A 23947-nucleotide genomic window follows, 5' to 3' on the forward strand; every position below is an offset into this window, starting at 1 on the left:
GCGCGGCGGACCTCGCACAAGTGTCCATGCCATCGGGATCCGCTGCTTGATCCCCGCTTAATTCCAACGGGTCGGCGTGCGGCGGTGCGACATACAAGGATGCTGACTCCCAAATCCGCTCGTATAGGAACAATAAGGCATCATAGACAGGAGGAGCGAGAAATTGGCTGAGGATGCCCCCTCCTATGCTGCCATGGCAGCCTTGACTCTCTTATCTTTGCCCAAATATTGCAGTAAGGGGGGTGGGGGTAGAGCCGCGGATTCTCAAGCAAGAAAAGACGCCAAAATGCTGCAGTGGGCCCACAAGTTTTGCTCGTTCGAGTCTCAGAAGCATGGGAAAAAGCACAGGTATGATTCCGAGGATTAAAACATGATTGTGGTCCTGCACGCCGCCTTCCACCGCGGCTCTCTCCGCCTCCCCCCGTTCTCCACAGACCCACCGAAAATGGACCAGATTGCCAAAAGGAGAGGGAGGAGAAAGAGAGGGGGGGGGGGGGGGGGTCGTCACACAATGCAGGATGGAAGAAGGTGTGCATGCAGCCGAAAGACCACAGGTTCCGACTCCTCACTCGCCCCTAGCCCGGATCTCGTAAGGGTGGTCACCTCATGGTGTAGTTTCATAAACAAGTCTAGTAGAGGTGATTCACAGAAGCTGCATGCGCTGCCATGAGACCTTGCTGAAGAACTACATCAGCTGGAAATTACTTTTAACAATGTTCAGCAAGAAATTCTAATTCGTATATAGTAAGAGCATTGGGGACAAATTGCGGTAATTTCAATTTTGGAGGCTAATAAGACAACGTCTCGGTTGCAAATGCGGAGTTGAACTGTAAAGATCCTGAAAGAGTGACATCTTCTGGCCAGAGCTTACATGACATGCCGAATGCAGAGCAAGTGTTGAAATTACAACACTAACAGGTGGGCAGCATCTCAGTCCTAACTTAATTTCGTTAATTTTGAAAATGATAAAAAACTGTCATGATCATTTTTTTATAGATTTTTTCTTTGCTATATATTGACCTGGGTTAGGCTGACATAGAATTCAAACTGACTTTTAACTCAATTTAGAGCGTGTAATTGGCTCTGCATACATGTGTGAATGCCAGATGAATAAAGCTTGACTCGGCATTCATACAATGATTACATAATTACCCCAAATCCCTTCCATTTTTGTGTCCATACCTGTAAATTAAAGGATGTGCTGAAATTCCTCTGCATGACCAAGAGAGGTCGCCACACCCGGAGTTGGCAGGCAGCGCCTGATGACGTCACGGAAAGGAGCGGACGGCGCCTGCCTTCTGGTGCGTGCGTCGCTCTCTGATGCCACAACTCGCAATTTCTGATCCATTTTGGGAGGTGTGCTCCAGCAGACTGACACATCCGAACAACTGATCCGCTTGAAGAAACCTTCATGTGCGGCTTGTCCCCTCAGCTCGTCCGCCGCACGCCTTCCAATCTGAGTGGTGCAAACTGGTAAGGAGCGTTCGCCTGCAAGTAAATGCGCTTTGTTAAAGAACCAACAAAGCCCAATGCCATTTAACTGCGACGTGGCCTTTCATAACAATAATAATTATAACAATAAAATAATAATCATAATAATAAATCATAATATACTATAAAGCGCGTTAGGCTTTGCAGAGTAAACCCATGTACATATAACATACATACACATGTATACCAATCAAAGCACAGCCGACCGTCACGCCTGAACGTGCACGCACAACATTCCAGCGTGATGATTATGGTAAACGTTGCTGCTGCCATGCGTAAAAGAAGTCATGGAAGTGACATAAGTGACGTTGCTGTGCGTGTAAAGTAGCACTAAAATATTTGGTGTCCAATGAGCGTTACGCTTTCTGCTGTGTCACAGAGGTGAACATTCAAAACCAAATACTCATTTAAATATCCTGGAAAAATGCAAAATAAAGAATTATTTTTTTAAAGCACTTTTAAAAAAGAAAAATGTCAATATATAGTCTGTTTAGCTTTCACTGTATGACTGAAAGGTTGTCATTGATTACCCAGTTTAGATTCGTTCACAGAATCTTTTAACTTGTCGAATATCGTATATACAAACCTTTTGTGACGTTAGTTAAGTTGATCAACCTGAAACAAAGAGACGTCATCTGTCTAATTCCCTTACACAAGTTTGCGTGGATTGTAATTAAATACAGGGAAATAATACATTAAATTACAATATCTGGTAAAGGCCTTAGACAAACGAATGCAATAAAATACTATAAATAAATAAATAAAATGTTCATGCACATTTTAGGGTTTTTATTATGGTAACCAATAGTCCGACTAAACATAATATAGCAAAAATAACCTTTGTTATTGTTATCCCCACCAACGCTTGAGATGGTCTTTAAAAAGCATAAAATATTTTTGTCCAATCTTTTTTTTTTTTTTTAAATCACGTAATTACAATGAGCAGGCCTGCAAGACAACTGGAAACGATCGAATTTGTCCCGTGAAATTATATATTATTATAATTAAAAAAATATACATGATTGCCAAACCCTACATTTTCCACCAAATTATTTTTTAAAGCGCGTATTAAAAGAAATCTGCAAGCGTCCATGATAGGGTTAAATGTATATTACGGCCTGTAGATGCTGCTATGGGCGGGCCGCTATTTCAAAATATTGGACAAATAAATTCCCAGTTACATAAATGCTGTCATAACGGATGGAAAAAAAGAGAACATTTTGGTAACGTAAAAAGCGGGTGGTAATTTGAAAGAGTACGCCCACTCCAAATAATTTGTGATGAATTTTTTTAATGTATATAGAAATGATAGATTATGACTGTAAAGTGTTTTGCGTGAGTTTACCGGCTGTCCGTTCAGATCTTTGTTTCTTTTATGGTACTTTGCATTTCGTGCTGCGGTGATATTTTTTGCTCATTCTGTTTTCTTCCTGGGATCCTTAACTACATGCAGGTGAGTATGTGCACACTTCGTTTTCCTTGATTCAGGCAGGTGAGGTTCGTGCAGGCGCTCGGTCGCAACAAACACTGTAACTAAGTTTAGGACATCAGCCCAATAAAGTAAGTAAAGTATTAATATTATGAATGTGGACAAAAGTGTAGTATTTATATACCTTAAGAGTTGACACGGTGCATATCATCCGTCATTATCTTCGGGGTCCAGGTTTTTTTTTTTTTTTTTTTGGTGCTGCATGTGAGGACTATTAATTAACTTTATTCGGTTGAATTCGTACATAGTTATTGTAGTTGAATATATATATTTTTTTTTGCAGTAGTGTGTTTAAAAAAAATAAGTCTTTGAATTTGGTTTGAATCGTATGATTTCGTAAGTGAATTTATACTCGTGAACAGTGGTTATTGTGGTTATGATTTTATTCGCAGTACACTGTTACAAGTTTCACAAGTCAATAAATATGTTTTGCGTGATAGCAAAATTGCTCAAATTTAGTTTTATAGGGCTGTCACAATAAAAAATAAAGGGAAAAGGTACATTCTCAGGATTGTGCATTTTCTTTTTCTGTCCTACCAATGCCTAGTGCGCTTGCGCACGCATGCTCACAACGTCCACTCAGAACGTCCTACCTGCTTATATTAATGAAAAAATAGTATGAATTTGTAATTTAAAATGTCAAAACTTTCTATTAACTTATATTTATGCGTAAGTATACTCTAAGGATATTATTTAAATTTTCTGCACGTCCTATACTTGATTAACTGCGTCGACGTGTAAATATTTTCTCGAGGATTTTTTTTTTCTTTTTTGAAGAATGTTCTACCTGCAAGCGTCTAAACAAAACATTCTGAAAGCGCACGGACCCGGTAGTACTTCGACTGTCAAATCGGTAGGACGTTTTGCACGGGTAGGATAGAACAATCACAAAAGCTGAATCTAGTTTAATTTCCCCCCCCCCCCTTTTTTTTTTCTTTTTTTCTTTTTTTCCACCCCAAAAATATTTAATAATGACACGCCATTTTGCTTGCAACGTTGCATTTTAGGGACAGAATACACAACTTAATTCTGAATGCGGGATGGGGAAAAACAGCTGACAAGAAATGTGGCAAAACACTGCATGACTTGCGGGGCGAGGCTTTTCTCTTTTTTGAAGAGGCCAGGGGCGCGTGAGGTGCAAGAGGTCCTCTGTGATTCCACGTCTCGCTCTTCACACTAAAAGGAAAAACACGTAGAGCTAACGTCACTTACACAAGACACTTATGCAAGAGTGCATCGTCTCTTAAGATGAAAAGTGGCGTGTATTCGCCACGGAATCACTCGCAGCAACAGACGGTCAATGCGCCTTGTTGGGAATATTTACCTGCTAAGTACCAATTTAAGTGACGTATGTATGCCCTTATTTCTTGTTGTCACCTCGTTTTACTTAACTAATGTCGCTTGATGTGATTATTGTGCAATCAGCTGCGTTCAAACATAGCAGAGAAAGCTACGTTGCTTGTATTTGTTTAACAGGCTTTATAGCTACTTTGTGATTAACGCGTCTTCGTCGCAGAACCGTAGGTATAATTTGACAGCAACCTCAAGATAACGTTCATTATAAGCGAGTTCGGTTTGACACTTACTGTTATTGTGTCGTAGCCATATTTAAAGTGCAAGATCCTCCGGAGTATGGCAGATGACATTTCAGTAGCTAACGCTAACGTAGAGCTAAGGCCTAAGTAGATATTACTTTGGCGCGTAGTCGTACGCAAACGTTGCCACCATGTTGAATGTGTCATTTTTTGGACTGCTTATGAATATACAAATTGTCTAAGGGTCAAATAAATTTGACCATTATTTGCAAGTTAATAGTTTAAATGTTTCTCAAGGTGTGGTAAAAGCACCACTTCGCAATCTCCCAATTGTGAAAGAATCACAATTAAATTCCTTGAACTGTGCAGAATTTTACAGTGATTTACTGGGAATTTTACTGCCTTAGTGAATTATGTAAAGGCTTTTATTAATTTACGGGCTGCAGCACAATAGACGAGTGTTATAAATCCGGGCTATGGTGTTTTTATGGTCTTTCTGTGCTTGTATGGGTTTTCTTCAGGTACTCTGGGTTCCTCCCACACTCTATCATGTGCTGGAGGTTCATTGAATCGTCCTCAATGTGGACGCCTCTAGCCCAAAAGTCACTTCAAACATGTCCTCAGTGAGGGTATAAGAGAACTTGCCACATTAAATATGGCCGACGGCTTTGTGTATCCAAGCAACGGACCAAACAGCCAACCGTGGTTTTTCTATGTACAGTTCGACGTCTCTGAATGCTAATCTCTCCTCGTTTTTTGTGTGTACTTCTCGGCAGATCTCGCGAGAGCTGTGTCGCTGACTGTGACTGGTCGAGTCTTTTGCGGTTTAGGCTGAGGGAGAAGGCAGGCAGGCAGCATCATGGCGGACAGAGACAGTGGAAGTGAGCAGGGAGGAGCAGCCACGGGCCCAGGCTTTGGTTCCATGCACTCGGCGGCGGGAGGGGCGGGCTCGGCTTCCGGCCTCCAGCACGAGACTCAGGAGCTGGCGTCCAAGCGGGTTGACATCCAAAACAAACGCTTCTATTTGGACGTAAAGCAGAACGCCAAAGGCCGCTTCTTGAAGATAGCCGAAGTCGGGGCCGGTGGCAACAAGAGCCGCCTCACTCTTTCCATGTCCGTGGCAGTCGAGTTCCGCGACTACTTGGGGGACTTCATCGAGCACTACGCCCAGCTCGGTCCCAGCAACCCTGGCATGGTGCAGGACGAGCCGCGGCGAGCGCTCAAGAGCGAGTTCCTGGTGCGGGAGAATCGGAAGTACTACATGGATCTAAAGGAGAACCAGAGAGGACGGTTCCTGAGGGTCCGGCAGACCGTCAGCCGGGGGGCCGGCTTGGGATCCACGCAGGGCCAGACCATCGCGCTCCCGGCCCAAGGACTTATCGAGTTTCGTGACGCTTTGGCCAAACTTATTGACGATTACGGCGTGGAGGAGGAGCCCGCGGAGCTGCCCGAAGGCTCGTCATTGACTGTGGACAACAAGCGCTTCTTCTTCGACGTGGGCTCCAACAAGTACGGCGTGTTCATGCGGGTAAGCGAGGTGAAGCCGACGTACCGCAACTCGATCACGGTGCCCTACAAAGTGTGGTCCAAGTTCGGGAATACATTCTCTAAATACGCCGACGAGATGAAGAAGCAGCGGGAGAAGCGAGCGTGCGAGCTGGAGGAGGAGGAAGAAGATGAGGAGGAGGTGCAGGCGGACGACGGAGACGAGGATTGAGACAGAGTCGTGAAAATAACAAGAAATCTAACCATAAACTCTACTGTATAAAAGAAATCTAATTGAAACGGTTTAACTCCAAGGGAGCATCACCCACAATATAAGAATTCACCACAACCTGACAGTTCTGACATCATGTCACTCATCGCTGGATGTTAGCCCACTTATCCACCATTAATACAGTAACTGGCTGCTAAACAAAGTAATAACATGTTTGAACATTGTTTCCTACTTGACAAACAATATGGAGTCTTTATTTCCCTTATTAACAGAGTAAAACAAACTTTTGTACCACTTTAAGCTAAAAACAACCAATGTTTGCAATGTTGGGATCTGAGAGTAAGCATTTCCTTTCCATGTAAGCTAATACCTTCAGCACAAATTAGATATTTTATGTGTTTTTTTTTTTTTTTCAAAACCAAATTTGAGAAAGTTTGTAAAAATATGGTCACACATATTCGCCATCTTGTGTACCTGTGACCATTAATGTGTTTACACACATCAAATGAGGGCTAGGCCTGCTTTGGAAACTGGTTAGCTGTCATGTAGTTTTTCAAAAGTGTTCTCTCTATCTTGTGCAATATGCATTGCATCAAAATCAACTCAATATTGCTCAGTAGTTCTTGACGTGTTGACCGAGGCATTCAAAGAAGTCACTCTTAAATCAGTTGAAATTGTTGCAGTGCAAATGGATATATTAGACTGCCGTTGTGTGTTGTCGTTGATGCGATGTGTTGGGTTCAAAGGTACTAAATGCATAGTAACGAAATGACATGTAGCAAATACAGAGAAATGAACAATTGGCCGGAGCATTAAAAACGTCAAAATGGTGCCAATTAAAGCGTGCATGTTTATCCGCACGTAAGTCGATTGTTGGTTTCCCAAAAATGTGTCTCGAGGACCCTTCCATATTTTGCCTGTATTGCACGAAAGCTCGACTCCTTGAGTACTGAGCGAAGCCCACCCAAAGGCTGCTGCTAGTGTAGTGGAAATCAAAAGATCTCTAACACATTAACAGGGGAGCACTTAGGCACACTTGGTTGGAGGGTCCAATTTTGTGACCACGTGCCCTTCCTGATGGGCTTAGAGTTCTTCTTCTGTCAAGTTTATCGGCGATGGCTAATATGGACACGCAATCCCCTTTGACACCACCTGTAAAAGCTGGTATTTTTCTGCCTTTGTTTCGTGTCAAAATTGTAATATGAGACGATGCCTGTGTGTAAGGAAATGCCCATGACATAAGTGCAGAAACTTAGGAAAGTTCGGAACTGCCTATGTAGAACGAATATTTTCAAACATGAAAACAAACATGTATATTCCAGTTGAACACTTCCGTATATAAGTTACTGTTGGGACGCTACTAAGGCAGATAAATGTCAGATCTTCGGTTACGATTTTTTTTTTTTTTTTTTGCGGTATTTGTGTGTTTAAAAAAAATCAATGTTTCTCTTTAGTTGGCCCACATTTTCCTGGGGAGGTGATGATATACTTGGGCTGCCACACGTAAAACGACTGGCTCTCTTCGTCCAGTTCTGTCGCATCTCATAGATGTGTGATAGCAGTTTTATAAACTCTTGCCAGTCACCTTAAGAATAACTGGCAACAATCAGATCTATTTACCTCAGCAGTGAGTTCAGTGTTTGCTTCCGCGATGTTTAGATTTGACTGGAAACCAGCAAACTAGACCGTCCTTGACCACCAAGATAGGGTAAAAGCTTACTGGGAGCATCCTCTTCAGCATATAAAACAACCTGGTGCCTTACACACTCCGCATGCTTACACGCTGGCCTGGTGCTTTGGATCGCAAGTTTGGCTTCTTTTCGACCACAGTTTTCTTCCATTTTTTTTTTTTTGGTGTCTCGGCCCAGACTCGTGGTGCTAAAACAAGGCATTGTCCTTCCTTCCCAGTACCTTCATCGCTACTTAATATGATCCCCCAGCCATCCAGGTATCGGCCTACATGTAAACATGGAAGGGGAGGGGGGGTCACCTCGATGCAAGATGATGCAAGGAGTTAGCACCAAGCACATAGTAGGAAGAGCAGTGAGTGGAAATGATTGGAAATAGTTATCGACAAGCCTCCATCGCCGCCCCTCCCCCTTTACCCACATCTCCATATGCTCTGGCTTTTAGGTAGTCATGTATGTTGCCGGTCGCTCAATTAAGGGGGAGTAGCACGCATGTCTTTTTGTTTCTCTTTAGGTTTTACCTTGTCAGCGTTATTTCACTTTATTTGTGACTTTTGGAATGTTTTCGGCCACAAAAAATAGCTCTATTTTTTATGTGCAACATTTCATGACTGTGCAATATCGTATGTGCCAATTGTGGCAATATATGTATATCAATTAAAATATGATTACTATTTGAAAAGATGTGGCTGAATTCCATGTTTATTTCTAGTGAAGGAGTTCTTAGCCGCTATTTGCACTCAAAAAAAATATACTGGAGGGGAATTGAGGTCAAACGAAGGTCAGAACAGCCACTACAGTTCACGATAACTAAGGTCACTTGCCAAAATGGCAGCAAGCGTTGAAGGAACATTAAAAAAAAAAAAAAAAAAAACTTTTGAATGAAAAACAATTGTAAACTGAAATCTCCATTTTAGCTTTAAGCTAAAGGTGCTTGAGTCCAGTATTCATTTCCAGTTTGGTGAACTGTCTAGTGGTTGTTGTGTGTAGCACTTTGCTTTGCAATGCAGGTTGTAAAACACCAATACTTTATCTCGAGAATGTCATTATCTTTGTTTTGATACATGAAATATAGCGTATGTATATTTGACAAAATCTGAGTTTAATTTTGCCCGATAAAGATGAATCTATATTCAAAATATATGTATTTTCATGTTTCTTGTTGAACGAAAAATACCAAAATGTCACCTATTTACTGATTGGGGAAAGGATGTTTGATTTTGATGTAGTATTTGTCCACACTGTCTGACATTTGCATCAATACTAATGACTAAAGCTTAATTTTACAGCCTTAAAAATGCGAAATTGGTGACAAAACACCTGACAATTACCTGTGTTGTTGTCTTATAGATAATTCTAGTACTGTATGTGTCATAACAGGCTGTAAAATAAAGCATCTGATCCTCATGATGTTGCTACTTTCATTCTTATGCAAAACATTTGGAGACCCAACAGAGCATGCAGCATTGTAAATTGTAAACTAGCACAAAGAATTTTACGGTCCAATTAAAACTGGAGTTGCACACACCACTCAAATATCATTTACATTTCCCTTCAAGGACGTTAATAGTGGCATGAAGAAGTAAAAGTATTGCACTAATATAAGATGCTCTGATCTCAGTTATGCTAAATTTCAAATACCAACTTTGCCCCTGAGCTAAAAGATTAATTCGACAAAAATATTGTGACCCAACTGATTTTCCATTGGCATGAGCGAATTATTTTTATAATAACATTCGAATGAAAGAAAACGCTCTATTAAAATTCTCCACGTCTTTGCTCCTGCGTTCTGCTCACCAGCATGCTTTGTCTTGTAAGGTGACGTAATCCAAATCGACTTTCCTCACGTTGGCCGCTAGGGCGCGCTGTTTGCTTATAAATGACGGGCAAGAAAAGTTGAGCGATAAAGAAGCGACCCAATCAAGTAACGTGATTGGAAGTACTGTTTTGCACAGCATCGCCTAATCTTGTGGTGTAGAACATCTCAATCACACGCAAATATTGCATTCACCAAGATGTTGGTGAGATACTCTTCGAGGTGAGTTTAATCACGAATTCGTCAACTGCCATTTTGATTTGCATAAGCAAGGTGGTCGAATTGTTTGCTCAACTTGCTCGCAGTTTAGTGGGTTGGACGTTCAGAATTTTGGCTCTGATATCTCTTATGGAGTTTGTAAGTCTTTTACGTGCTTGTGCGTTTTCCGTGGCTTTCTTCTCCGTTCCAAAAGTTTGCACATTCGATTAATTGGATATTGTTACATAGGTGTTGCGGTTGTGTGTGATATTTAAGTGACATGTGAATGGCTGGTGACTAGTCCAGGGTGTATCCCACCTCTCGCTTAAAGTCATCTGAGAAAAGCTCCAGCTCACCCGTGATATCCTAACAATAAACAGTAAATAAAATGCCAACTTGTCAAATTTGTTGCCCCTTTTGCCTCTTTAGGGCCACCGTTATTTCACTCGTTTACGCCGATGCGGAAGTAAGTCAAAACAAACCCATGCCGGATTGCCGATGTTTATTCAATAATTAATTGTATCCATATTACATTTGTTTGGGCCGTTGTGCACAAATGTCTACACACTCGTATACATAAAAACATGAAAGTCAGTCAGAGGGGGAACAAAATTGCTGTTTCCGGAATTTCGAGACCGCATAGCGGACCGCAGCCGTGACGTTAGAGCCCTTTAAAGAGGGCATCGATCTGAATCTCCTCGTTTTTAGCTTTTGCATTATTATGAATACATTTTAATGCCATGGTTAATCCTGATATCCATTGCATTAAGGTTTGGTGTTTTCCATAATTGCATGGGTTTTAATTTAATAACGTGACGTCATTTACTGATGTGCCAATGAGCAATTAAGACAACTGCGACAGACTGAGAAAAATAAGACAGTTGAGCGAGAGAGCGAGAGAGGCGGTTACAAGGAAAGAGGGAGGGAGGGACATCATGGAATGCTGTGATGTCATCAGCCAGTCATACACAAAGACAAGGAGGCTCTCTTGACTCTCAGCTTACTTAGCATACTCTTACTGTGGAGCAGCTGTCTACATCCTACTGTGAGTACCTCAACAAACTCTATCTGAGCTCCTCTTTTTGTCTGTTCCTTCCTGCTTCCTTGTTCTCCTTTCCTAGGTTTCCATGTGTGCACACAAACCTGATTTACTCGACACCATCTGGGCTCCGCCGGTTCTCTGTCTTCAGACAGGCTTCCTTTCCCACAAAGTGTGTTGTTGCTGGGGTGGTAGCCATTGTTTGCTTCCTTGCCGTTGCTGTGATTTTGGGGGGGTGGACCAATCCCATTCAATGCCTTTGCAAGGAGTAAATGACTTGCTCCTTCCACTTTTTTCAAGCCGAAACTTGATTCGAAAAAGTAGTTTCTTGCGGAACCTTCGGTGCGAATGGAGCCTGATTAAGGGAAGGGGAAGAAGGGAGTTTTTTTGTTGATGACAGAAGCAGTTCCATTCCTAAAGAGTCTCCTCCCATTCTGGGCTGAGTCTGTCAGTTTGGATTTAAACTCCAGTTAGTGACAGGAATTTGACGACAAGAAGTCTTGTCTGTTTTTTTTGTTGTTTTTTTTACAGATGTTCCGATGATGACAGAAAATTGACGTCTCATGGTGTGGAAGAAACTATCCACAAATAAGAGTGAGCTTATGCTGTCTTCTTTAAATGACAAAGTGAGGATGATCTCTTGCCTTGAGTAAAGTTCATCCAGATGACCATCCCTCAGGATTTTGGCACATCAAGATATTTTTAAGAGCATGAAACTATAAAGGCACCTCTGGAAGGAGAAACTACCTCCCTGCACCTCCTAAACCAGGTGCAACTCCAACGTTGACCCTCTGTCGAAGCTGCCAACGCTACCGCCACAATGCTGCAGCAGATTCTAAAAGACATGTACATCGACCCCGATGTACTGGAGGCTCTCAATGAGGACCAGAAAAAGACGCTGTTCCTGAAGATGCGCGAAGAGCAGGTGCGGCGATGGAAAGAGCGTGAGGAGAAACTGGAGCGAGAAGGCGAGAGGACAAAGCCCAAAAAAGGTCAGAAAAACTCTAGAATTGAGCCAATGCAGATATTACGCTTTCAAAAACAGTATTCGTTTGAAGCCCACTGAAAGCTCAACGCACCATCTTTTTGTTGTTTACAATCCAAAACAGTTTTCAGACAGCTACTCGAGTAGTCCGAAAGCTGCGCTACACAACCTATGCATTGGCCATGACACGTTGCATGCATTGAGCTCATGTTCGCTCGCTGTCACCTCAACAGCTGTTTGCCAACTCAGGCACGCTGTTTATCCCGATTCCATTCGGCCAGTTTAAAGTTTCTCCCCTAGACAAACTTAACTCGGGCTTGACAAACTCCAGCTGCTTCGTATTAAACGTTCGTGAGCCCTGTCAGACATGTAGGAAAGTTGACTCATTGGCTAGAAGACCCTGTTTATGCTCGTTTATACTTTGCAGTACCGTTAAGTGGGTTAAGGCTTAATACTTACTGGAGCTTCAACATTATTCACTGTCAAGACAGACTTTTTTCCATTACTAATCAGTTCAAAATATTTCATCCATTAGCCAAGGATGCCAACCAAGCACAGGATTTTTTTTCTTCTCTCTTGATAATCTTTTCTGTTCTTCAAAACAAAATAAAAGGCGGAATGTGGTTTGAAGGACAGAAATGGCCACATTGCTAGAAACATGGCAATAAATTGGTTTTATTTGTCGTTTGGCTATGCAGGATCTATAAAAAATCGCCAACTGTTCGATCCTAAATAGAAATAATAAATGATAACGTTATGTCACATCAAGCGAAACTTCCCAACAACATTGGCTTTGTGTTTGTAGTGTGTTCCTTTTATGTGAATTCCTTTTATTCTATGATGATCAAAACAGTCCTTTTCAGGATTTACGTGATTATTTTTATTCATTGATTGGCAAAAAGAAATCACACAATCCTGCTCCTTTTGTCAAACTGTAATATTATCTGGGAAAATGCGAAATATTTGGTACACCTCTTGTTTTACTTCCCATTGGGATTTGTAACATGAATGTGTTGTTTGAAATGAGTCTCTGTGGATTCTGTTTACAAGAAAATTCGATGACTGGCTTTTTTTTTTTTTTTCCCAACAGTAGTTCTGTTGTACCGAGCGGCACATTGAGAAATCATATGTGATGGAAAATGATGACAGGAAAAAAAAAAAGAGCAAAAACCCCCACAAGCATTGCAGATGAAGTCACTTGTAATTGTTTTCTATACGTGAATGCAATGTGGAGGAAGCAGGGGAAAACTCACGAGGCTCCCTGACTTGCTCTCAAACTGGTTTGACACACTGCAAAATCTCACCTGTCTGCATTTTTTTTTTATGCTGAGGAAAAAAGCGTGTGATGGGATGACGCTTGGTCACGACCAACAATGTAGTAGAGCTTGCATTTAGATCAAATGTTAAACGGGTGCATAAACTGTAATGTGAGCTGTCTCTTTGGGGCTTATAACAAAGCACTTCCTATTTATCAGCCTGGGTGCAGTGAGGAAGCGGACAGCGCTTTCTTTCTGTCTGTCTTTAATGAGCAATGTTGCTCTCAGCACACTGGATGAAGACTCTGAGCTGGTATCATGAAGTCCTACTCTACTCTTAATGGTGAAAATGGTGGATGGTTCATCTCTCGCGGGTAACGCAGGAAGTGAGCCAATCCTTGAAACAATCAGCAGGGGGGCAAAACAGGAAGTAGACAGGAAAAGTATGTTTGAAACACAAAAGACCAAATTCTGCTTAGACTTGCGAGAGAAGCTCAGCTTCATTTACATGCGCATGGGGAAGCAAAAGTTTCATGCTGCCTTTCGGCTATTCTGGTCATGGGACTTGTGAACTACAGTGAGATAAGCAGGCCATGTTTCCCTTTTTGTGTGCTTGCGACACGATCCACAATCACATTAAAAAAAGAAAAGATCGTACTTTGTAATAATTTTTTTTTTTTTACTTTCAATTTCTCATGCAACAGTAATTTACTTAACCGCACAGTCAGCAGATAGTCATGTGCATAGTTTTTAACTTCACAACTGTAAAATGAGCTGGTGTGCACTCTTTGCAAACAAGAAGTGTGTGGCTTTCTTGTTTTGCACTTTGGCGTTGCCACTTGGTGCTCAGCATTCTTCAAGTCACTTGGCAACTTGCTGCAGGGGGCTCGGAAGGAACCCATTTCAAAACGGACAAATTAGGATTATGTGTAGATTGCAAGGTGGCCAGTATAGAGATACAGTGATCCCTCGCTACTTTGCGTTTCATTTATCGCAGCTTCACTACATCGTGGATTTTTTTTCCAAATTAAATAAATATTTAAGTCAAAATAAAACTTCTAAATTGAGGAAACGTGTCTAACCTTTAGGACAATGTAGTATTGCTCCAAATGTTCGTTTACATTCCTTTAGAAGTCCGGTTTAACGTGTTAGCACGGTCGCAAATTAGCATCTTTCCGCTAAGTCGTTAGCCTGCCCAGTACTTCTTGTTGTTGACCGTACTTAGCGGATTTCACTTATTGGGGGTGGTTTTTGGAACCAATTATCTGCGATAAACAAGGGATTACTGTAATCTCTAAGCAGCCACATTTAAATACTGAACATTAAAGGGATGAGTACTGATGCCTGTGGGACTCCGCAAGTAATTTACCATAATCAGAAGAGGTCACATTGCCACAAAGTGTGTCTTCTCTGAAAGACCGAAATCAAAAACAAAATGCTAAGCTTTCATAACCAAGGCAGTCATTTTTGTCATTTCCAGCAAGGGTTCAAATTTCCCATGAAGCATCTATGAATTGCAGCTGTCAGTCTAGTATGTGTCTCGTTTGTCAAGCTTTGTGTTTTCATAGTGCTACCCCGTATGGCCAGCTGGAATGTGTTCCACGGGGTAGGCTGGCAAAACAAGTTCACCATGACAGAGTAATTTGAAGCCAGCCAACACTTACACTGTCATACCTGTGTCAAACGCTTCACCGCTCACGTTGCTGAGGGCGCTTACGTCAGCACCCAACCGCACGATTGTTTGACAGCTAAAAGGAAGTGCACCTCTTAATCTCTATTGAAGTTAAGAAATCAAAATGAGTGGGAGTCAGGAATGAGTGATGTTTTAATTCCATCATGAAAGATTCCATTATTTCCGTACCATGCATGACAGTTCTTGCCGTTTTGTGCGAGGGGCTTTGTCTGTTTACTCAAATGTTGTCTTATTTCCTCACAGCCAATAGCAAGAATGTCAGCTGGCTGCTGGGTCGCGACGGAGATGTGGCCGTCATCGTGATCGGGGAAATGGACGAGTTGAGTTCCAAATTCATCTGCTCAGGATTGGGAGAAAAGAAGGCCCCCTGTTCACAAAACAACACAGTGTAAGATACTTATATACAATGTTTAGAGGGGGGTATTTATATTTGACTCTAGGCAAGATTTAAGATCAGTTGTCAAATGTATCTGTTACAGCAATCAAAGCATGTTAAAGACCAGAATAAATGCAGACATCACGGCTGAGAGAGAAAACCTTCCTTCTCGGACACAACCTGGAATTTCCTTGAATTTGAAGGTATGTAAAGGATTAAATAATTGTGGCTGTGTGAGAAGCAAAAAAAAAAAGTCTTCTTGGGTGCTCTCACCCTGAAAACAAATTCCGTCTGAATCAAACTGAAAATAAACACAAATATGTTCCGTCGTCACTGCTCAGAACATAATGTTGACATTGAAAAATAACATCAGCTCCAATCAGATTCGCTTTTCAAAACTAACATCCCCCACTGCAAAAAGCCCCGCATGCCATTTTTATCTCTGTGACATAATGGGCTCTTGTGAAGCAGCAATTTAGGCTGGCCGCAAATACATAGTAAAAAAAAGACGGTACATGGCCCGGTGAAAATTTAGTTTGTGCTTTTTGTTAAGCTGCCGATTTTGGAGTTGTTGGTTGCGTTTGTGCTGGTATGGGTGTCCCATTACATGTTCATTTATCTTGGGCATGCAGTCAAGGCCTTCGAGACCTTTTCTGCTGGCCTAATCAGAATAGAATTGTATTGATTTATGTCCTAAAGTCTGTTATATACATTTTAGTGTGCACCTTAGCCTTTACGGGCTATTTCTTTTCCAAACAAATTTCAGCTGGTTTGTGTTAAATGTAATTTGTCCAAAAGCCTCAAACACCTTTAAAATAGCAGTTTTCGTTTTCAACGCTTTTTGCCTTCACAAAGGCGTCAAGGTGAACTTTTCAAGAAAAACTGGACATTGTGAGGACAGGACAGCTGGCTGTCTTATTGCAACTCGTAAAAGATTTTATTTGTCACTCCCAGAGCAGCTTTTTGACTAGCTCTTTGACAACCCAACACAGCTAACAAAAGAGGATGGATTTTGTCTTATAAATAATAAGCATCTCTGGTGAGTATGATGTATTTTATTTGACATTTTTAGTAACACTATAACATAATGCTTATTGTAAACTGCGATAGTGGCGTATAGCAGTTTGGAGTTGATGCGAGAAACTTTTTCTTGCTTTAGTAATTAATTGTATTCCTCAAATATGCGAATTGCTCCGTTTGTCCTTTATGCAATATGTAGTTATAATGTTTTTATTTTGTTTGTATTGTTATTATTATTTTATGACATGATAGTGGTGGATTTAAGAGGTCATTTGAAGTGCCCATATCTAAATGGAGTTTTTTTTTTTTCCTCCTATTAGGCCAAATGTGAGGAGACGAGCACTTTACACCCCCTGGCGGTGAGTTGGCGAATTGACCTGATGTCATTGTGAGTCCAGTGCTTGGATTGCGTCATTGCCAACCCTCGTGTAATGTCTTTGTTGCACCCACAGGTGTCAGTGAGTGAGCATGCGTCAGCGTCCACAACTGCACACAAGGTACTTGGTGATAAACACACACAGTTTAAAGCTCTTAAGATCTAAATGTTTATGACCATTTGTTATCTATGCAGGGAATTGATTTTAAAAAGGCTTTAATGGGGTCTTATCGTATCATTTTGGCTTCCTTGTGAGTAATGGGAAACTGTGGTTAAGCCAGTGGCCCTTTTGCATATCGCCTTTCCCACAGCATTCCTCTTTTCATGCATTGAGCTCTAACAAGAGCCCTTCATAGCTTTCTGCATTTGGAGGAGTTGAACTCAACTGCAAGCCCAAGCTTGGGGAGCTTGACTTTTGCCCTACCTCACTTTTTAATGTTGCATGCAAATGTGTGTAGGTGACACACATATCGATACACACATAGACACACACAGGCAGGAGAAGCTGAAGGAGAAGTGGCGAGACGGGATATTTGGGCCGCCCAAGAACAGATGGTTGATGAACTTGATCAGGGAATTAGAGGGACGCGTCACTCGCAGATGGATGGGATTGCGGAAACATCCCCAGAGGTTTTTGGGGCGAGTCGGAACAGGAGTTTTTTCTTTTTCTAACCACAGAAGCAAACTCTCTCATTTGTTCCTCAACCCGTGCTGATGCATTTATTATGGACACTGAAGGAGACAAGAGTTTGGCAAACCTCAAATTCATACTTTTTTTTCTTATCCCGAATGACAAAACTTTGTCCTCATATGACCTCGGTGAATTATAAAGGAGATATTTAAGTAATATTTGAGCAGTCTTTCAAATATTTAGTAAACCTACTTGCTCTTTTGGAGGCTTCCGGAAAGAAAATTGATCGCTTAAATATCACCCAAGTGTAAAATTAGGTTTGCTGCCGCTGCGTCGTAAAGCTTAAAAACCACAACAACAATGAATTGTGTAAGCACCTTTTAATTTTGATGAAGCATGAAGTGCAGCAGTTCTTATTTTGTTATTATTGTCAACTCAGGACCGCATTTAGCCATATTACATGCATAAAAACCCAAAGTGGCTTTACTGCTGCAGTTGCAGTGGCTTCTGCAAATTTGTCCATCTGATTAAAAGGCGAGGGAGCAAAATTGTTGATTAAATTGCCGCAAGATGATCGAAAGATGAGCGCGCCCGCTTGATATCCAAGTCGCCTCACAATTTTCTTCCCACACATAATTAAAGCCTTAATCAGTGGTCATCCAACTGTTTGTGTCCTTACCGTCCGTGTGCGCTCATTATTGGAGAGAAGGGCAATTTGATGAGTCATCACAGTGACAGTGATTCAACTGTACGTGAATTAGCTGTCAACACTTGTCATCCTCCAACTTTTTGTCTGATCTTTTTCCCCCTCTGCAGGAAGAGAAGCCCAGGCTTCCCAGGAGAACCAACGCAGTCATTGTGAGGCCGGCCAACGCAAACGTGGCGCCGGGACCCGTCAACGCAAGACCCGAGATCGCAAATCTGAGGCAAGCCAGCGCGGCGCCATCCGAGATGACGGCGGCTTCACGGGACTTGATTCAGGAGTCACGGCAAGTCAAAGGTGAGTGAGCATTGCATCATGGGAAAGGGCACCCGGGGTCAAGATTGTGAGCACTGGAGGGGTTCTCAAGACCTTGCAATGAACCGCGACCTGTCAGACGTTTAATCATAATATTAGGTGGGCAGAGTCCAGTTGCATCTCAAATGATCTTTCCCCACTGAAAAGACTGAAAATGTACTTTATGTAAACTCATACTAATTGACTACAATAATTAAATAGAATGTAAACGGTTTATACAGTCAAGCAGATTCGAAGACGAATTTTACCACTACCGTATGTGATAGTAGTATTGGTCATTTTTTAAAGAGGATAAAGAATATATGCCTGTGAGTATTGTTAGGTTTCTGCTCAAATATCCAATGCTTTGCAATTATGTAAAGAAAAATGATGACTCATTATGACTGATTGACTGATTATAAATGCGTATTTTTAATAAGTTTAAATTATAACAAATATTTTTTATATTTAGCTAACATGTAGTTCTTAAATTAATTAAATTTTGAATATTTATGATGACAAAAATACTTGAAAATATAATATACATATCCGCCATAGTGGCGTTTTAATCCATTTCTAATCGGACAAGCGGATGAAAAGTTAGCTTGCATTCACAATGTAACACCGCAACAACACCATGGTTCCGACCGGAGGTGTAGAGCGAGAGCCGCCTGCGCAAAGGTTTGCCGTAATGCAGCTAGAGAAGGATTTATTTCCTATTTTTTTCCAGCTAATGTGCCGGCCAAATAGTACCTCAGCCTCCCGGAATCTTTATGGAGTGGCAAGTCAATCCGGACCCGCCTGGAGGGAGAAAAAGCGAATAGGACTTGTGATTTGTGATATTTCCGAGCACGCTTTTTTCGGGGTGGGTGTTGTCATGGCTGTGCACGTTTAGATTCACTACGAGAAATTGTAATTGCGGTGGGATTTGTGTGTGAATGTTGAGAGATGGCACTCAACTGAACAAAGTGAATTGAGGAGCCACGCATAATAGCGGTCCTTCGATCCCATGCATGTATTCCCCCCAGTGGCTGTTAGAAGAAATGACGTCCTTGCATTTCTCCCATTGCCCCAATAAAAACAAGATTTCATAAATAGCAGTAAATAGCATGATGAAAGGCTCTTAATTGTCCATAAATAAGTCTGACGTCTATTTGTAACCTGTGATCGGCAGGCAATTAATTCAAGGTAGACCGATAGCTCCTTTTTACATACTTTATCTATGAACAGCAGTAAAAAGGCAAACAATTTGAAAACAATTCTGATGGTCAGTTTGAAATTAGCACCATCCAGTGGAAGATTATGATACTGTAGCTAAAAAAGTCCAGTTTGTGTTTCTATTACTAGATCCCTCTGCTGGAGGAATACTCAACCTGCATCACATTCATGTTATTTTTTTTCCCCCTAAACTTCTCTGGACAGCAGACACAGTGGAATAGCTGAAAGGCTCAGACAGAGATGTCTGCTATTCATTGGCTTTTCAAGTGTTCAAATAATTCCTGGGAAAATGATATTTACAAAAAAAATTACGTATTTATGAAATGGAGTTTACAATTATTTACAGAACTAAAAACAACACCTGACATAAAAAGAATCATGACAGTCCAAAGAAATTGTCTGGACGCATATTTAGAGGAGCTTAGAAGAACAGCTGCCGACTGGAGTTGGTAGACACGCGTCCGACACAGAGCCGGATGAATGTCTCCACTCCGGACAGGGAATACTGAACGAGAAGCCTGTCCTTGACAATGACAGGAAGCTCGTTCCAAGGGGAAGAGGTGGCCGACAACGCTCAATGCCTCAGCTGTTTGTGTTTGCATGCGGGTCGTGACAACCGTTCCTGTTTCCTCCGAGCAGGAAGTGTGACCTGTCACGTGAGCCACGAGTGTCAAAAGACGCCGGGGACAAACAAAAAACACTTGTTCCGACCACAGGGACAGAATAAACTCGATGACACAATTGTATTTTTTTTGCTGCAAAAGTATTCCAGCACTTGCCTTTATTTGACACCAAAAGATGTGATTTGAATCCACTCACATGAGTATTGGGGCATGTGTTTTGTTGCCCAGTTGAGTTGATTCTCGGATTAGTCAACATCACTGACTGTTTTCTCAGTCTTTTGGTTCCCCGCAACCACAATATGAAGTTTTAACACCCAGAATCCTGTGTGTTTGTGCTTTCGCGTGGAAAGCAATTATCACTGTCGCACTGACGTCTCCACACCGTGTTATGTTCAACAATTAGCCATGTGTTAGTGTTTGCCTAAAATAATCCATTTTGACGATGCAGAGCATCTGTAGCAGCTAATCTTTGTATCGTACATGTATGTGCGTGCGTGCGTGTGCATTGGTGTTTATACCCCCCCCCCCCCCCCCACTCGCTCTCTATCAGCGGGGTCGGCTTTCCTCTCTTCTCTCCTCACCTTCAGAGGGAAGGACGCACATTCCTGCGCCGCTTCCCGACTCTAGCCCTGGGCGACGCTCAGCCCCGTGCTGATAAGTGACAGGGGCCCCAGTGGCGTGCACACACATACACACACACACCCTGCCCTTCTGTCCACAGACGTGCTGCTCGGGAATTCTGCCCTCTGCCCCACTTCTGCCTCCCCCCACCTCCTTCCTCTCTGCCTCGCTCCCGCTCGCTCTCTTGACGAGGGGTCTTTAAAGAGATAGATTGGTCTTTAATTTCAGCGCCAGTCTGGTCAGTGGCGCTGTAGCCCAACGCCTCCAGCACGCACGCCCACCCTCACCCACTCACCGCCGTCCCCTTGTCCCCGGCGTACAAAGGAGTGAGAGATCTAATTTGGAGATTTAGTAATCAATCTTCGCTGGTTTGAAACAGATATTTGGGTTCGTTTAAGAGTTGTTCTTAAAGATTTCAACGTTTCTTGTGTTATTTGTTGACTGCATTCAAGAATGGTGCATACTGGGTGTGATTTAATTATTTTGTCACCTTACTTGACGCTAAAAAACACAAACTCCCTCTTGCTGTCTGCCTCGGTGTTTATTAAGTATTCCACTCAGACCTGCGCCAAGGCTCCGAGCACAGAAAACACACTCTGACCGGCACTCAGTGTGTGTGTGTACGTGCATATCCGCGTGTGCGTTCGCCTTGTGCGCTCGGTGCGTGCCTGAATGTGTGTCAGCCTCAATTGCTGGAGCCTGCCCAAGGTTTCCGTGGTGACTGCACAACACAACGAGACAATCAGGGGCAGGCCCACGCGGCGCGGCGAGAGGACATTAACACAGGAACTGGGGGGTGGGGTCAGAGGTCAGCGGGGAGGGTGGATGGGGGGGCACGCAAAGCAACGAAGGTGAAGCGTGAACAACAAACAATAACGCAACCTACTTTCATGTGTTCATTTTTCAAAGCACAGGCCTGAGGAACGCTTGCGCGGTTTTGGCGTGTGTGCGCGTGGAGATCGGTGGCACGCCTGAGCGAATTGGCGGGCGGGGGTGGTGTGGAGGGGGGTGCCCGCCCGCCCGCCTGCGTGAGGCTCGACTCGGCTCGGCGTTGTTGTTGTGTGGCGTGAGAATGTGTCTCTTCAAATCCCCTACCGAAGGAGACGCTTGCTTGTCGCTCTATTTTGTGTGCGTGGAGGCTGCTCGTGCACGCACGCTCGCTCGCTCTCTCACATATCTTCGTCCCCCGGGGATGACGCTAAAAATATGTGGCTCCTCAAGCCTTCTGGTGTCTGAGCAGCGTCTGTCTGCTCTCCATTGCCTCCCTCCTCCCCTCTCTTTCGCCTGTTCCTTCCATTCCTCCCTCAATTACACCCTCTCGCCAACACACTACCTCAACGAGCACACGCACGCACGCACACAAACTACGGCCAGCTGTGTCCCCGCTGCACTTTTATGGAGGATGACCTCTGCTCAGCCAGAGTGGGATAAAGGGAGGCGGAAAGGAAAAAAGAAAAACAAAAAAACAAGAGTGGAGTGAAGAAAGATGCATGCGTGCAGTATTAGGAAAGAGGAAATGATAGAAAAGAATTGGCAAAAGAATTCGAGCTTTAATAACAATCGTGTGCCGTCTGCGTTTTTGTCTGCTTTTCCTTAAACATATTATTTCAACTTCTTTTCACCTTGTTTTGGCGCCATCGTACTCCCGGAGGTGCTCTGGGCTGCAGAAAGTGTGGGAAAATAGCATTAGCATCCCTCCAAAGAATTTAAAGCCAAAAGTTATTCTTGCGATATGCAGTCTCGGTATTGGTGGTTGTAATACAAATATTCTTTATTCTTTGAAAACAAAATGGCTTGTGTTTTTCAGGTGCCGCTGCATCGGAAGCACAGAGCAGGGCGTCCTCAGTGAAAGTGATCTCCTCATCAGGGAGCACCACGCCCAGCGGTGGGCGGGGCCGGGTGGCGCAATTGATGAAAACCTTCAGCGTGGATAGCGGTTCCACCTCCCCGCAGGCCGCCCCCCGCACCATCAAGCCCCCTCTTCCGACCAAGCCCAGCCACTTGTGCGTAGCCACCTCTTCTTCTGTCAGGTAATCCCGATGCTGGCCCAAAGAATCTCAAGATAAGCCACACTGGACAGGATGAGAGCATGTAGAGTAGTCAGTGGAAGGACAACTCAACCAATGGAGACCTTTGTTACTTTGCCAGCACAACCAAAGCACAAAAAAATGGAAATGCTTGAAGGTGCGCTCGAGTCACATTGTGTTGTGATACACTTTTCATGTGTGCTATTCTTTTTCTTCTGCGAGGTGGAATAAGGTACAGAGGGATCCTTGCTTTAATGGAGTCACCTTACTGAAAGTTATTACGGCGTGTCACATGACTCCCCACCTCTGTGAAGCCTGTTGAGGACCAATGACAGTGCCAAAAATTCTTAATACCTTCTTATTGGATCAAACCCTGGCAGGTTTGATGGTCATTGCCAAATGATCCAACTCTGCTCAGTGTTATGTCCCAGTACTATAATTAACATTTGTACAGGGTCTTTTTTTTTTTAGTTTTTTTAAATCTATTCTTTATAGGGATATCTAATGGACTTTTTTTGTTAACACGAGGCATATTGGATGTCAAGCTTGTGTGGTTGACTCTGTGGCAATAAAAAGATGTATATAAAATTTAAACTATCTTTATTAATGTATAATTTAGCTACATATTTTGTAATATTTATGAATTTTTAAAACGTCAATGCTATAAATTTGAACACATGCTAAAATGTGTATTGCGCAAGCTTTAGAGGTCAAACTAATAAAACAAAATATGACAATACCTCAAATATCACAAACGGCAAGTCTTTCATTTGAGCTAAGTGAGTTAAAAAAATCCTATGTGACTTGAAAAATTATTCCATATGGATATTTTCAGGATTTTAATACATCGTGTGTGTGTATTAACACACACACGATATATTAAAATGTATTAAAATGTGTGCACGATAGTTAGCAGTTCACATCTGCATTTTAATTGTCGAGAGGTTCAAGATTTCCTGTGTGGAGTTTGCATATTCTCCCCATGCTTGCGTGGGTTTTCTCCAGGAACTTTGGATCCCTCCCACATTCCAAAAACAAAACTCACTAAATTCTCACTAAACTCATCACAGGTGTAAATATGAGTGTGAATATTTAGTTGTTTGTGATTGACTTGCAACTAAACATCCATTCTGATTTCTCTGATGTCATAC

At 42.5% G+C, this 23947-nt stretch overlaps 2 protein-coding genes across 7 annotated transcripts; both read left to right on the top strand.

Moving 5' to 3' along the window:
- Positions 1-1246: 1246 nt before the first annotated feature.
- Positions 1247-9327, top strand: puraa (purine-rich element binding protein Aa). 5 transcript variants are annotated; one of them, XM_049743334.2, is made up of 2 exons: positions 1247-1473; positions 5292-9327. In XM_049743334.2, the coding sequence occupies exon 2, from the start codon at positions 5375-5377 to the stop codon at positions 6230-6232; it is 858 nt and encodes a 285-aa protein (XP_049599291.1). In that variant the 5' UTR covers positions 1247-1473; positions 5292-5374; the 3' UTR covers positions 6233-9327. The 5 variants fall into 5 exon arrangements, with proteins under 5 accessions (XP_049599291.1, XP_049599294.1, XP_049599290.1 ...); XM_049743337.2 differs by lacking the exon at positions 1247-1473 and adding an exon at positions 2868-3051; XM_049743333.2 differs by lacking the exon at positions 1247-1473 and adding an exon at positions 3195-4328.
- A 490-nt stretch (positions 9328-9817) lies between these two features.
- On the top strand, positions 9818-23390 carry zgc:100829 (uncharacterized protein LOC445149 homolog). 2 transcript variants are annotated; one of them, XM_049743332.2, is made up of 8 exons: positions 9818-9958; positions 11505-11965; positions 15151-15295; positions 15387-15486; positions 16624-16662; positions 16756-16800; positions 18127-18310; positions 22577-23390. In XM_049743332.2, exons 2-8 carry the CDS (start codon positions 11794-11796, stop codon positions 22801-22803), a joined length of 912 nt encoding a protein of 303 aa, XP_049599289.1. In that variant the 5' UTR covers positions 9818-9958; positions 11505-11793; the 3' UTR covers positions 22804-23390. The 2 variants fall into 2 exon arrangements, with proteins under 2 accessions (XP_049599289.1, XP_049599288.1); XM_049743331.1 differs by lacking the exon at positions 9818-9958 and adding an exon at positions 10812-10979.
- Positions 23391-23947: the final 557 nt, after the last annotated feature.

This window comes from Syngnathus scovelli, chromosome 15 (assembly GCF_024217435.2).
Source record: "Syngnathus scovelli strain Florida chromosome 15, RoL_Ssco_1.2, whole genome shotgun sequence".
NCBI classification, from domain to species: Eukaryota; Metazoa; Chordata; class Actinopteri; order Syngnathiformes; family Syngnathidae; genus Syngnathus; species Syngnathus scovelli.